The sequence below is a fragment of the Scomber scombrus genome, chromosome 16 (assembly GCF_963691925.1).
Source record: "Scomber scombrus chromosome 16, fScoSco1.1, whole genome shotgun sequence".
NCBI classification, from domain to species: Eukaryota; Metazoa; Chordata; class Actinopteri; order Scombriformes; family Scombridae; genus Scomber; species Scomber scombrus.
Window position 1 is genome coordinate 9,719,828 of NC_084985.1, and position 13,089 is coordinate 9,732,916.

General features: G+C 42.2%; 1 protein-coding gene across 1 annotated transcript; it reads left to right on the top strand.

The window, feature by feature from the left end:
- Nucleotides 1–804: 804 nt before the first annotated feature.
- On the top strand, nucleotides 805–11,416 carry tmem170b (transmembrane protein 170B). Its single transcript, XM_062436192.1, has 3 exons — nucleotides 805–1,143; nucleotides 7,351–7,521; nucleotides 9,783–11,416. The coding sequence occupies exons 1-3, from the start codon at nucleotides 978–980 to the stop codon at nucleotides 9,911–9,913; spliced, it is 468 nt and encodes a 155-aa protein (XP_062292176.1). The 5' UTR covers nucleotides 805–977; the 3' UTR covers nucleotides 9,914–11,416.
- Nucleotides 11,417–13,089: the final 1,673 nt, after the last annotated feature.

Sequence of the window (13,089 nt, forward strand, 5' to 3'; positions counted from 1 at the left end):
CTATTTTTGTATACTTTTTTTTTAGTTAATCACAACTGAGTGTATAAAGACATCTGCTGTGTTGTGTTATTGAAGCCCAATATAATTAGCCCAATATCATGATTACATTGCTAAATAATCATTTCTCCTTTATCTCTTCTCTTTGTCTTTATATCAGGGGCGATTCTAGGATGAGACCTTTAGGATGGCTCAGCTCCTAATGAGAGTGTGACATACAATGGCCTGCAAGTGTTCAAACCCCCTGCTAAATTACACATTTAAGTGGATAACGTAAATTACAACAAGAAATATTAATACATAGTAGAGTGGTCTACTATAATGTATGATAATAATGGTTCAGAATAAATCAGATTTCTACAGAGAGGACCCTAAGATAGTCAATGAACTCTGAGGGGAAAGACAATATTAATGCACAGTACATTAAACCTGTTAAAATAAAACCATTTGAACCTGCAGCATAAGTGTTGGTCCTATCTCTAACAGACAGGCTCGCAAAATAATTACATTTGTACAATATATGTTTTAAGGGGAAAAAATACAATAATAATTTAATTATTTTTAGGGGTGCTTAGATCAAATTTAGGGGTAAAAAGGGTCTAAAATCGCCACTGCTTTATATTTTCCATTCATAAAGCGACTTCAGTATCCTGAAGATGTGTCAAGTGTAAACTGTAAGCCCCCCCTCCCTTTCACAAAAAGAGGCGGCTGTCCCTTTAAGGGTTATGTAGCAGGGCTAGCCGATGTAGGACGAGCCGACCGTGCGTCTGCCTGCCTGCCTGCTTCTCCCCGCTGCCGTCCCCATCATGGCCTCCACACAGCCGCCACCGACACCGACACCACCGAGGATGAACCGACCAGCCAGCGGCCCTTCACTTCCCGGAGCGGAGACGGACGTCAAGCCGAAGCAGAGGCATCGGTAGAGGCGAGCCGCACCGGGGAGAGCCGCCTCACAATCCCATGCCACCCCGGTCTCCTCCATGCCTTCGTCTAAAGCCAAGTTCAGCTATTCGATAAAGAGGGGTGCAAACCCGGACAGCGGCGGCGGCAGAAACATGACAACCAACAGGGATTATTCTGTTAATCTGTCAGTGCAGCAAGTGCTGAGCCTTTGGGTGCAAGGGACGACGCTGCAGCACTTCACAGGTATGCGGAATGAAAGGTGCTGTTATTGCTGCTGTGTTTATGTGTTCAGCTGCTCCATCAGTTACCATAGAGTTTATGCATAGCGGTGTCCATTTTTTAAAGCAGGATAAATCAGCACGATATTTCTGCTCAACATGCTTACTGAGCAAAAAAGAAAAAAAGGGGCAGAGCTGTCCCCATGAAGAGTGGGCATTGGTACCACCTCAGCCCCCCCTCCTCAGTTTGTGAATAATTGCAGGAGAATATGATGCCGGCTGGGCTACAGCAAAAAAAAAGCCACTCCTCTATCCACGCGTGCAGAGTCAGTGGATGAAATGAAAAATATCATTACATGCTGCTAATTAATCTTTCTGCTGCGTGAATGCGTCTCGGCTGTGTAGTAAATGAAGTGTTGCCCCCCCCCCCCACACACACACACACCACCACCACACACACACACGCACACACACACACACACACACACACACACACACACACACACACACACACACACACACACACACACACACACACACACACACACATACACCCTCCTCCTCTCTTTGTCTTGCAGTCCAGTAATAGAGGGGCAATTAGAGGGAGCATTCTAAACTCTGTCTGGGATGGTGAGGAGGGAGAATTAGTTAAATGAATGCTGTAGTTTTGAATGGTAAGGCCAGTCAATGCCACCTATTGTGTTGTGGGTATTTATAAGGTGTAAATATGAGATTTGAGCGTCATGATTGGCTGATAACGGTCAGTTCTTACAGAAGATGTAGATGCTGGTCACTAATTATGTACCCTAAGATAGGAAAAATGCCCACAAACTGATCTTCGTGTTGCTAAAGCATTCATTTTACATGTATCTGGCTGCCAAAGTTTTAACCACAAATGGTCTCTTAGGTAAAGCTGAGGATTTGCTCCTTTTCTTGAGGATCTGCGTGGAGTCGTCTCAGCTTTACTGGAGGAAAAATGGTCTGGGGTCTAAATATGAAATAAAAAAAGGAACTGAAGAAGAAGAAAAACATCATGTGGGCATTTTATCTTTTCCTTTACAGGCAGGCGGCACTTCCTCAGCAAGAAGTACCATCTGTTGAAAACACTACCATTAATTTCTCACTGTTAAAATGACTAAAAACTCTAAAAAGTAAAGAAAAATGGTGACATGCAGAAGAACAACAGGATTCTTCTGTTGGATAAACACAAGATTATAGAAATTCTTCAGTTCCTCCCTGCAGTGAGAGAGTGAAGCAAAGGCGGACATGTAGTCATAGCTGACTTGGCACAGAGCCACATTATGAAATGTAGCTGACATCCTGTGTTGAGAAACACATCAAGCCAGAACGAAGAAAGCGGTAGTTAATGATGCTGAGTCAGCAGGAAGCTGCAGCGCATGTAAAAGTTTGCGGAAGCAGAGGTGCAGCAGCGAGTAGAGAGCTGCGAGGAGCTGACGCCCAGACTTTTGTGAGCAGGGTGCATGAAACTGCCACCTGATCCCCCTCAACCCCATAGTTCACCAACCAGGTGAAAAACGACCTCTTGAGACATGAGATAAGGTCAGGGTGGGGAGGGAGAGGGTATATGAGCCCTAAACAACAAGAGCAGTATACTCCAGAGGCAGATTGTACGTTTTTAAGATATTTCAACCTCTTTGACCTTTCTTTGAGGCTCTGTGGAGTCACTTAAACAAATGGATTTCCTGTTTATGATTTGTGTGCTCACAGCAGTTTCACTTCTACAAGAGATGAAAGGAACACGTGTTCTTTATGGTTTGCAAATATTAGGGTTAAAACATGCATACCTGTACTCATGACCTGATTTGACCCAGGCTGGCCCAGCCCTTAATTAACATCACATGTCACAAACAGGATGTGGCATTAAGATCTGTAAAATAAGAATGAGATCTGTATCATGTTAACTGTCACAGGTACATTTACATCACAAACATGACATTTCCAGTCTCCTTTCATCTCCTTACATCTGGATTAACTCTAGTTTGAAAAGTTAAGTATTCTTGACTTTAAATGTATTTATAGTAAATTTAAGAGGGTGAAAGATTCACAAAGTCAGTAATTTGATAAATTAGGGTTAGGGTTAGGGTATTAAGGTGTGTGACATATGCATAAAACCCTTTTATAATGGCAAATAATATATGCTTAATACCATGATATTAATGGATGAAATAACTAGTATATCTGTTTTTGGCTAATCTAGCAAATTAAATACCTGATATATAAAACTACTTCTTAACATTAAATCATATTAAAATCCATGAAGCAGTTCTGCTCATTGATTGGCAGCATTAACGGCCTCATACATCCAGAGATGTTAAAGAGAGAGTATAAAAACAATATAAAGAGTTTGGTAAAATGTAGAGTTGCAACAATTACTCGATCTAAAGGAAATTCAATGTAAAATGTTTTGATATTTGGTTTATTGTTTGTCATTTTTTAAGCAAAAATGCCAAATGTTCTTTGATTCCAGCTTCTCAGATGTGATAATTTGCTGTTTTTCTCTGTCATATTTGACAGTAAATTGGATATCCGAAGGCTTTGGACTGTTTGGACATTTCATCGACTAAATGATTAATGGATTAATTCAGAAAGTAATTCACAGATTAAAATAGCTGTTAGCAGCAGCTCTAGTGAAATGTCTCTGTTGATGAAAATGTATATAATCTCTCAGTATATCATTCAGCCCTGACTGGAAACAGCTTCTACAGGATTGCAGTGTTCATCATGGGACAAAAATCAAGACAGGAACAGCTGTTTTTTACTAGTCGGCCATATCTCCCTCTCCCTCTCTCTGTATTTCTCCCTCTGTCTCTCGCTCTCTCCCTTTCTCTCTCTCTCTCTCTCTCTCTCTCTCTCTCTCTCTCTCTCTCTCTCTCTCTCTCTCTCTGTCTCCATCCGTCTCTCTCTTTCTCTGTCTCTCTCCATGCTGGGACAAATCCATCATTCTTCCTCCTGATAGATGAACTCGGCACCCCTGCAGAGCTCCTACTTTGGGATCCAGCAGTCTAACCACTTTGACCTGCTAATGTTCTGCAGAGGCCTGTGTGCTCTTGTGAAAACTCTGACCTCTTATCGAGGGACCAAAAACATGACCCCCCCCCCCTTTTTTTACTGTTGACAGTCGAGCTTTAAAGCTGCCGTGCTGACAAAGACATTGCTCTGTAGTTGGGGATTAGCAAAAGTTAATGCTGTGTTTTGACTGTGCCCGGCCCCACGTACGGTCGTATTTTTGAACATGACACAGCACTTGTTCTACGTTGCATCTCTCGGCCCATCGTGAGCTCTCTGAGCCGTGACCACCTGCGCTGCCGTCCCCTAAAATTAAATGTTCGCCTCACCTTCCAACATCTGCTAAGCTGGGGGGGGGATGCCAAAAAGGATTTCTATCAGCCAGAGTAAATAACAAGCCGAGTATTTTCTCTCTAGATGTTCATTTAAATCTTGATCACGTTACATTAAGCTTGTAATTCATCAAGAAGTGCAACAGAAATCCCTTTTAACCAAAGCTTTTAAATGTTCCCGGCCAGCACGGCGGGTCACTGTTACAGATTTATACACCGAGGACAGATTTTACTGACATTTGGCTCTCGGCGGGTGTTAGCGCCAAACCCCGCCCATCGGCACTCCTTCTCACGGTGCAGTCAGTCAGCAGCAGTCACGGGGACATGACAGAGGTGGAGTTTGTGGGACACGTCCTCCTGTGGCCCCACATGCTCCAATGTGAAGCACGGTGTAAATCCACCCAGGCTTAAGAGCGAATGACAGATGCCCAGCCCGTGCAACTGGATCCAGATGAGAGATCCTTATGGAGCAGGCTGGGATGTCTCTGTGCTTTCCTGCACTTCCCGTATACATCGCTCCCATCTCGGACGTCTCCCTCCCTCCTCCCCAGTCGGATGGATGGATGGCCATAGTTGTAGAAAGACGGCAGAGGAGGCCTTGTGATCCAACCGAGCACCATGTCCACTCATGCAGGACAAAGAGCCGTTCTGTGCTACAGAGCTGTCACATCTCCCTCTGACTGCCGGATCAATAAATAGATGTAGGCGCTCAGTCGACTGTGGAACAACTAGGTTAAATGGATATGCTAAAGAGCTCCCTCCGGGCTCGAGCCTTGAAAAATACTCGAGATTTTTTAAACGTTTACGCCGCACAACAATGTCACGTTTCCTGTTTATATCCCATCGTCCAAACAAAACAGACTCGGCCCATTTATACAACATTCCTTCGCTTTGGAATTGGTCGTTCTTATCCGCGGATGCTCCCCCCCCCCCCCCCCCCCCCCCCCAATTCCTCAGTCCATCTCTTTTCTTCTCACATAATCTCGAGGCCAGCTGGCTTCTCCTTGCTCCCACGGTGCCAGTGGTTCCAAGCAAGACCACCTCGCTGGCGAAGTACGACGAGGCCAGAGCTTTTTAGTTAAAGCTGGCCTGTGAGACAAAAAGAGAAGAGAGAGGAATAATGAAGACAGGATGAGAGAGATTTTTGAATTGGAGTGACTTTAGATTAGGTCCTATCTGTTTTTTTCTTTGTCTCATGCAATCAGTTATTAAGGTTGCTTAGTATGGGTCCTGTAGAGATGCATGTTTACTCAGAGGTAACCATTGTGTTTGGTAGAGCTCGGTGCATAATTAGATGATCGTTTGCAGTTTGGGAATTGAACAAATTCAGCGTTTTTAGTCTTGCAGCTGAAAAAGCAAAACTGCGATTATTGACTTAGTAATTGTTTACCTTCAGTCCAGCTGAGGACGCTCACAAAAGCCTCCTGTAAGCTATTGTTTCAGAGGAGATTTTCCATTTACAGCTTAATGTCTAACTCGCAGCAGCTCATCTGAAATCTTGCTCTGAGTGGTTTTATACATCCCATCTCAGGCCCGTCGCCATGGTCGCTTGCCTCTTTGATGAGCCTTGACTTAGACTGTGGTGTGTGTAGATTGAGATCCTCCCTTGTCTCATGGATGTGTGCAGCTCTGACTGTTTCTCTGCGTCCTGATGTGTTCCTGCTACATATTCTCAAACTATTTCATTTGTAAATCTGTAAACTGTATCAGGGAATCTGACAGTGCCCACATAGCAGCATAGCATTATTTCTGAGCAATGTAATCTCTGGATTTGCACAACAAATTTTAAGTATCCAGTGAAGAACATCTATTCTTACATAAACCTGCATGAACACCATAGACTTTAAAAAAAAAAATTGACATAGCCACCGTGATGCCACCCATTGGTCAAACCTAAGTTTCAAAGTGTCAATTTTTTTCATTTGACCAACGTCATCATCTCAGGCTATAAACTCAGCATATTTATGTGTTGCATATGAGTCTTAAAACTGTAGTCAGGAGCCCAAATGAACATTGGAGCATGTAATAATAATGTGCCAATGTTTATTTGGGCACCTGACTATTGTTTTAGGACAGACTTGAAACATTTTGAACCTATCCTTTAAGCAAACAACCCCCTAATGAGAAGCAAATCTCCACACCTACACAATGGCTAGATTAACATTATCAATAACAACTTAATTAGTTTATTAGAATCTGCTGATGTCATGACGGGATCCCACAGCACAATTTACAAACAACAATTATATTCATGCATACTTCACATCACTTGTGAAGATCCATTATTCAATCAGAAATATTAAAAACAAAAATCCAACATTACATAAATGAACTTAACATCTCAAACTTCTCACCTTAAAAATGAGGCAGATTCTATCATTTATAGTTATTATCTTTTAATAGCAGCAATGAAAAAACACAAAATATTAAAAAGGAACACATGCAGAACTTCAGCACATGCTCTTAACACTACGACACTAAACTGTGAGGAACACGCCCTCGAGACATTTGAGCTCAAAAAACAGAAAATGAGAGACTCAATTGCTAATAGAAAAGTTTGGCACTTACGCTCAGCAACTAACAGGCCGACTTCTCAGCTCGTTGAACACCTGCTCATTAACACCTCACAGAGCTGGCTCAGTAAACTGAAAGGCTTGGACCTAATTGGCTGTCACTGATATGAAATGATAAGGACGAATAGGGTAGAGAGGACAGCGTGTGTTCATACGAGACAATCTGGGAGCCTTTTACACAATAATTTGACTCTTTTCAGCACAAAAATTCTCATCTGTTTAGTAAGAAACTCATTCTTCTTTCTTTCTGTATCTGATCAACCTTCTTGTCTGTGCTGTGTGTGGTGCTGTGTTTTTCAGAGATGTGGTACTGGGTGTTCCTGTGGTGTCTCTTCTCCTCGCTCTTTGTCCACGGGGCGGTGGGGCTGCTCATGTTAGTCATGCTGCAGCGCCACAAGAGGGGCCGCCTCATCACCCTGGTGCTGGTCAGCGTGGGTTTCCTGGCCTCCCTCTCTGGAGGCGTCATCACCAGTAAGTCCAGTTACTTCACTCTCTTGTTTTTTTGTTAATCCTTTTCTAAAACTCACTTCAGTTGCGTTCAGCATCCACTCAGCCAGAAGAAGACGGGAGGTGACAGGGAGGGAAAGAGTGCGGGATGAAGGGACTGTGTGTGTTAACTCCTGTCAACCAGAGGAAGACAGGAGCTGACAGAGAGACAGAGATGGAGGGAGAGAAGGATATCACTCTTGTTTTCACCTTGTTCGTGTTCCTCTTTTGTTTATACTGCACTAAAAGCTTCAACTACGTCCAGGTGGTACTGACAAGTTTATTTTGTGCTCAATTTAAAGGTGCAGCATGTAAGAATTACTTATAAAGTAAGTTAGTAAAACATTAAAAAAAACTAAAATTATCAACAGAATGTGAAGAATTAACAGTTTTGATGTCATGTCATCTACGTATTGTGTTGCAGAGATTTCTACAGAAGTTAGCATGCTAACCAGCTAGCTTCAGCTCATCCTGTTTCCTAATACCACTTTGTACCTCAAGAGGTGACAGTGAGTCACTGTAGCATCCAGTTTGCCATCAGTCCAACATGACAAGATGAAGAAGTAGCGCTTCCTCATTTAGGTTAGATTCATTAAAGCAAAGATTCCCAGAGTCCTAAAAAAAATCCAGTTTGTGGTAATTAAATATTTTTGTATATTTGTTTGATAATAGTGTTTTCACCACTTAATCACAGCATTATATGAAGTTACAATGGCCTTTAGTCAGCACTCAGCAGGAGTTGCCCACAGCTCATTTTAGCCTTGGGACACCTATTGAGTTAATCAGGCTCCGGATAGTTTTTGGACAGAAAATTCTTCACTTTCACATATAAACATGTTTTTTCACAAAGCATTGTCAAATCAAATCCAAGGTAATGTCTTGTCTCATCAGTCTGCAGGGTTGCAATCACGGTCATGATCTTACCATATATCACTTTATGGGAAATTATATGCAAATTAACATGTAAAATAAATCAGCTGTTGTCCTATGCTATGAACATTAATTTAATTTAATCTATCTTTATTTTTAATTTAATCTTATTTAATTAACTGTTAGACAAGACAATAAAAATGTATTCCGCTGTAAGACCATAAATGGAGTATTGAATTTATAGCCCAACAAGCGGCTGATATTGATATTCAGGAGGTAAAAAATTATGAAATAAGCACTTAAAAAAAAAAAAAATGATAGAAACACACAACATAAGAACCTATAATCTCGATACAAGCCGCCCCACAATTTGACACTTTATAGTTAAAGAATCAAGGTGTCAGCTCAGTTTTAAAGTCTGATATCAATAAATCTACAATAAGCTAATATCTCGCAGACCATCTCCATCCTCTTACTGTCTGTCTTTACTGCTGACTGCCTGCTTTCCATCTGCACTTTCGGGTCATCTCTTTGGTGTTTTATCTGATAACAGCCACAGTTTGAGTGACTGTTATCAGATATTATTTAAACATTATATTGTGTTTGATTACTTTTGACTCGATATATCAGTGTGCGATCCCAGGGTGTGTAAATAGACCCCTCATCTATCAGATCATGGGACAGGGACAGGAGCTCTTCAGAGCTCACCGAATGAATCATTCTCCATCACAGATGCAAGCTGGCCCCCAAAATAGAAAGGCACTTTATTATTAATGAGTAGCAATCAGGGAGAGCAGACGATTGACTGTGCGCGCGCTGCCCTCTCACCCTCCATGTGTACGGTAACCTGCATTAAAGTCGAAGAGCGAGTAAAAGGAAAGGTCATGTTTTAATCCAGTTTTATGTCTTTTAAATTAAAATCAGGCCTGTCTGTTTTGGATTAAAGATTCATAAAAAAGTTCCCCTATGATGGTCCGTCACTGTCTGTCTCCATGACGATGGCTCAAACAGCATATTGTGAGGATAAGCGTGACAAACTGTTGTGGGAAGAGCAGCAAAGCAACACAGTATGTGGCTGAGCACTGAATAACATCCCCACAAGCTGTACAGAGCTCCACACATGAACGCTCCCCACGTTTTAATATTCACACACAAAAACGTCTCCGGCTTTTGTGCAGAATACTTGACTCCCGACGGGAAGCTGCATTCAAGGATAGAAAAGATGAGGAAGGATGTGTTTGTCCTTTGTGCCCCTCGTTGTCAACGGACAATCTGCGGTAATGGTGACAGGCCGTGACAGACAGCTGTTTGTGTGGCTGCCCGTCTGTTTACTCATGTGTATTAATGCATGTTGATGTGTGTTTTTCCTCCTCCAGGCGCGGCGGTGGCGGGGGTGTACCGCGTGGCGGGGAAGGACATGGCACCGCTGGAGGCTCTGGTGTTCGGCTTGGGCCAGACAACCCTCTCTGTCATCATATCTTTCTCACGCGTCATGGCCACTCTGTGAAGCGACCCCCTCGACGAGTTGAAGGACAGACGCCGCCACGAGAGGAGCCGACGAATCGAGCCAATCAGAGACTTAAAAAACGCTCGTCGTGGCCGCGTTTGTGGAGGCAGAGGAGGAAGCAGAAATGCTCTGGACCTTTGGGGCTGGATGCAGCACAGAGAGAGGGAGAGAGAGCCCCCCGATGTCTCTGTTCTGTTACTGCCACATTCACAGGAGCCCCTTCTCTGCAATTCAGAGGGAACTCAATGCGGACCGACTGTCTTCGTGTCACAGAGCCGCACCAGGCGGAGACGGCGCCATCCTCAGCTTCTGGACTGAAAGCCATGTTCGGGGTGTTTCCAGAGTTACATCACTTCTTTGTGCCAATGGCCTTCTCTGGGACATCCAGATGCCTTTGTGGCCACTGACTCTTGAAGGCTTTCTGTTGCACTTGTGGAGGAAAGGGGTTTTTTTTTAAAGAAAAAAAACAGCAACCTGTAACGATGATCTGACGAGCTTGTGATCCTTTAGCGATCAGAATGCATTTTAAAGCGCCATGTGAGAACAAAAGTTAAGCAACGAGGGGCGTTTTTAGGGAGCGACAACCCAACAGTGTTCATCAGCAAAAACACCTTTTTTGTCAGTATTAAATATCAGCCTCACCTCTCAGTCATCTAGTACAGATTATCACGATCATTCCTTTTTTCCTTATACTGCTTAAAAGCTGCAGCATCCAACTCACGAGCAAGACGCAGCTTTAAATTTTGCACTTTGTAAACGTTGGAGACGCTCTTTGCCCGAGAGGTCTGAAATCAGTTGAGGTGGGGATGAAAACCAGCATCAGTGCTATGTTCAGTTTGTCTCGAACGATTCATTGTGTGCCAACGACAGCTGCAACTGGAGTTAAAGGGACAGTTCAGCATTTTGGGAAATATGTTTATTTGATTTCTTGATGAGATTTTGATGAGTGATACCTATCTCATATGAAGCTAGAGTCAGGAGATGGTTATCTTAGCTTAGCATAAAGACTGCAAACAGCTAGCCTTACTTTGTCTAAAGGTAACAACTGTCTACCAGCACATCTAAAGCTCACTAATTAACATGTTAAATCTTGTTTGTGCAATCTGTACAAAACTAATTTGGAAAAACGAAGCTCAAAAATGACAATTTGTTGGGTTTTGTTGGACTATTTTTACCTATTACCCACTGTAAAAAAGCAAATAGTCATTTTTGCACTTTTTTGTGTGAAAGTTTAACAAATGAGTTATGACGTGTGACTTATTTTTAGAGATGCTGACACAAGCAGATTTTGTTACCTTCACACAGAGCCAGGCTATTTGTTTCCCTTTGTTTCCATTCTTTGTGCTAAGCTAAGCTAACTACCTTCATATTTACAGTACAGACAGGAGAGTGGTATCCATCTTTGTATCCAACTCGCAGCAAGAAAGTGAATAAATTTACTCCACAAAATGTCAAACTTTTCCTTACATGCAGACAGAAAGGCCTATATGAGCCCTCAGTAGTGTGAAGTGGTTAACATTTCTTTATTAGACTTGATTCAGGTTTAAAGAACGTTGTTTTGACATTAGAAAGGTTAAATGGTTGTTTTTAGAGTCGGCTCAGACACACAGTATTTCAGACAAACTACTGTGTGTCTTTTGAGTCTCAGTGCGGATGTTTTCCAGCCCTCTTCGGTCCGCCATAGTGTCACTAACATGTCTGCACCACTATAAATTCCCCCTGTGGAAAGATAGTATACAGTAGTTGTCTGCTGCTCAGATTGCCATTTTTTTCTATGGCTCCCCCCTTTACTGCCAGTCCTGTCGTTGTTTTTTATTTATTAACCCATGTTCCTTAAGTTTAACTTTGCATATTGCACTGAATTTAACCTGCCTTGTTATAGCACAGTGTGCAATGACGCTACTCTGGTGTGACCCAATCCAGTATACAGTGATGACACACGGAAATCAGTGATAATATACACTTATAAATGTTGTTTAATGTAAAGATTAATTTATGAAGAATGTGTTTTGAATGATACTGTATACTGGCTGATACACCAGTGTGAGTTTTTTCCACTGATAATTATTGAAAAATAGGAGCAAACACTGGCTTTTTAATTTACTGTTATTTTATTTTTTTAATGCTCAAATTTAAAACAGACCCCCCCCACACACACACACACACACACAGCACCAAACCCAGGCTGCAAGGAGTTAGGTTGTAATGCCAAAGTATCGCATATATTCTAGCTTTATTTATCATCTTTGTCTCATTTTTTTTATTATTGATATCACAGCCAAGATTTTAGTCGGGTTTTTTTTATTACTTTAAAAACATTTGCACATTGGCTCGGGTATCAGAAACCCCTAGCAAGACTTGTAAAACTTCACAGCTGTTATGAACTTGTTAAAAGAAAAAAAGAAATGGTGTTTGTGTTAAGTGTGTGTGTGTGCGTGCCATCGTGAGGTTTTTGTGGCTCTAAAGGTAAACTCTGTGTAATTTATAGGAGTTATGTAATCGACACGACTCACCTTCAGTATCAGCTTCGCACGCAAGAGGGCGATATTGCACAGACATGAAACTGGCAGCAAGAGCCTGAATGCAAAGATGATGATTGTGGAAGAAGTGCTTACAGAGTGTTTTGATACAGATGTTTTCTATCTAATCCTGTTGTTTAAAACCCACAAATATCCTCCCCTTACCCCCTCCCAGACTAAAAGTGTGAAACCCATTAATATTTGGAAAATGAGAAGTCATCCTGAGCCCCCCTTTTTATCCATCGTCCATACTTTACCCCCTTTTTTGAATGTTTTAGCTCAATTTCAGGGACCAAATGTGAGTTGCTGCTGATGACTCGCCTGCTGTCATAGCAATGAAATCTCCGTGAAGCTGTTTTTTTCAGGGGGTGGGGGGCAGTTTTCTGCATGTATGATTCATAGGAGACAAGTGAGTGTTGTTTGTTTGTTTGTTGCTGTGCTCGGTGTTGGTCTGTGTGGTTGTGCATGTGAGTACTACTACTAGTATAACAGGATATTAATTTATTTGCTTTAGCGGGCGCCCTGAAGCGTCTAAAAAGGGTGAGGACCTAATCAGAAGTGACACTGTGTTTAGAGGAGTCGTCACAGCAGCAGCACTGTCTTACATAATGTGTTGGAAACCTTTTTTATTATTTCGCTGTGTTATTAGCACTTGCA

Excerpts from the sequence above, each read along its gene's own strand:
- tmem170b (XM_062436192.1), top strand. The coding sequence starts at position 978 with ATGCCTTCGTCTAAAGCCAAGTTCAGCTATTCGATAAAGAGGGGTGCA. Across the intron at positions 1,144-7,350 it reads GACGCTGCAGCACTTCACAG|AGATGTGGTACTGGGTGTTC; the intron begins GTATGCGGAATG and ends TGTGTTTTTCAG. Across the intron at positions 7,522-9,782 it reads CTCTGGAGGCGTCATCACCA|GCGCGGCGGTGGCGGGGGTG; the intron begins GTAAGTCCAGTT and ends TTCCTCCTCCAG.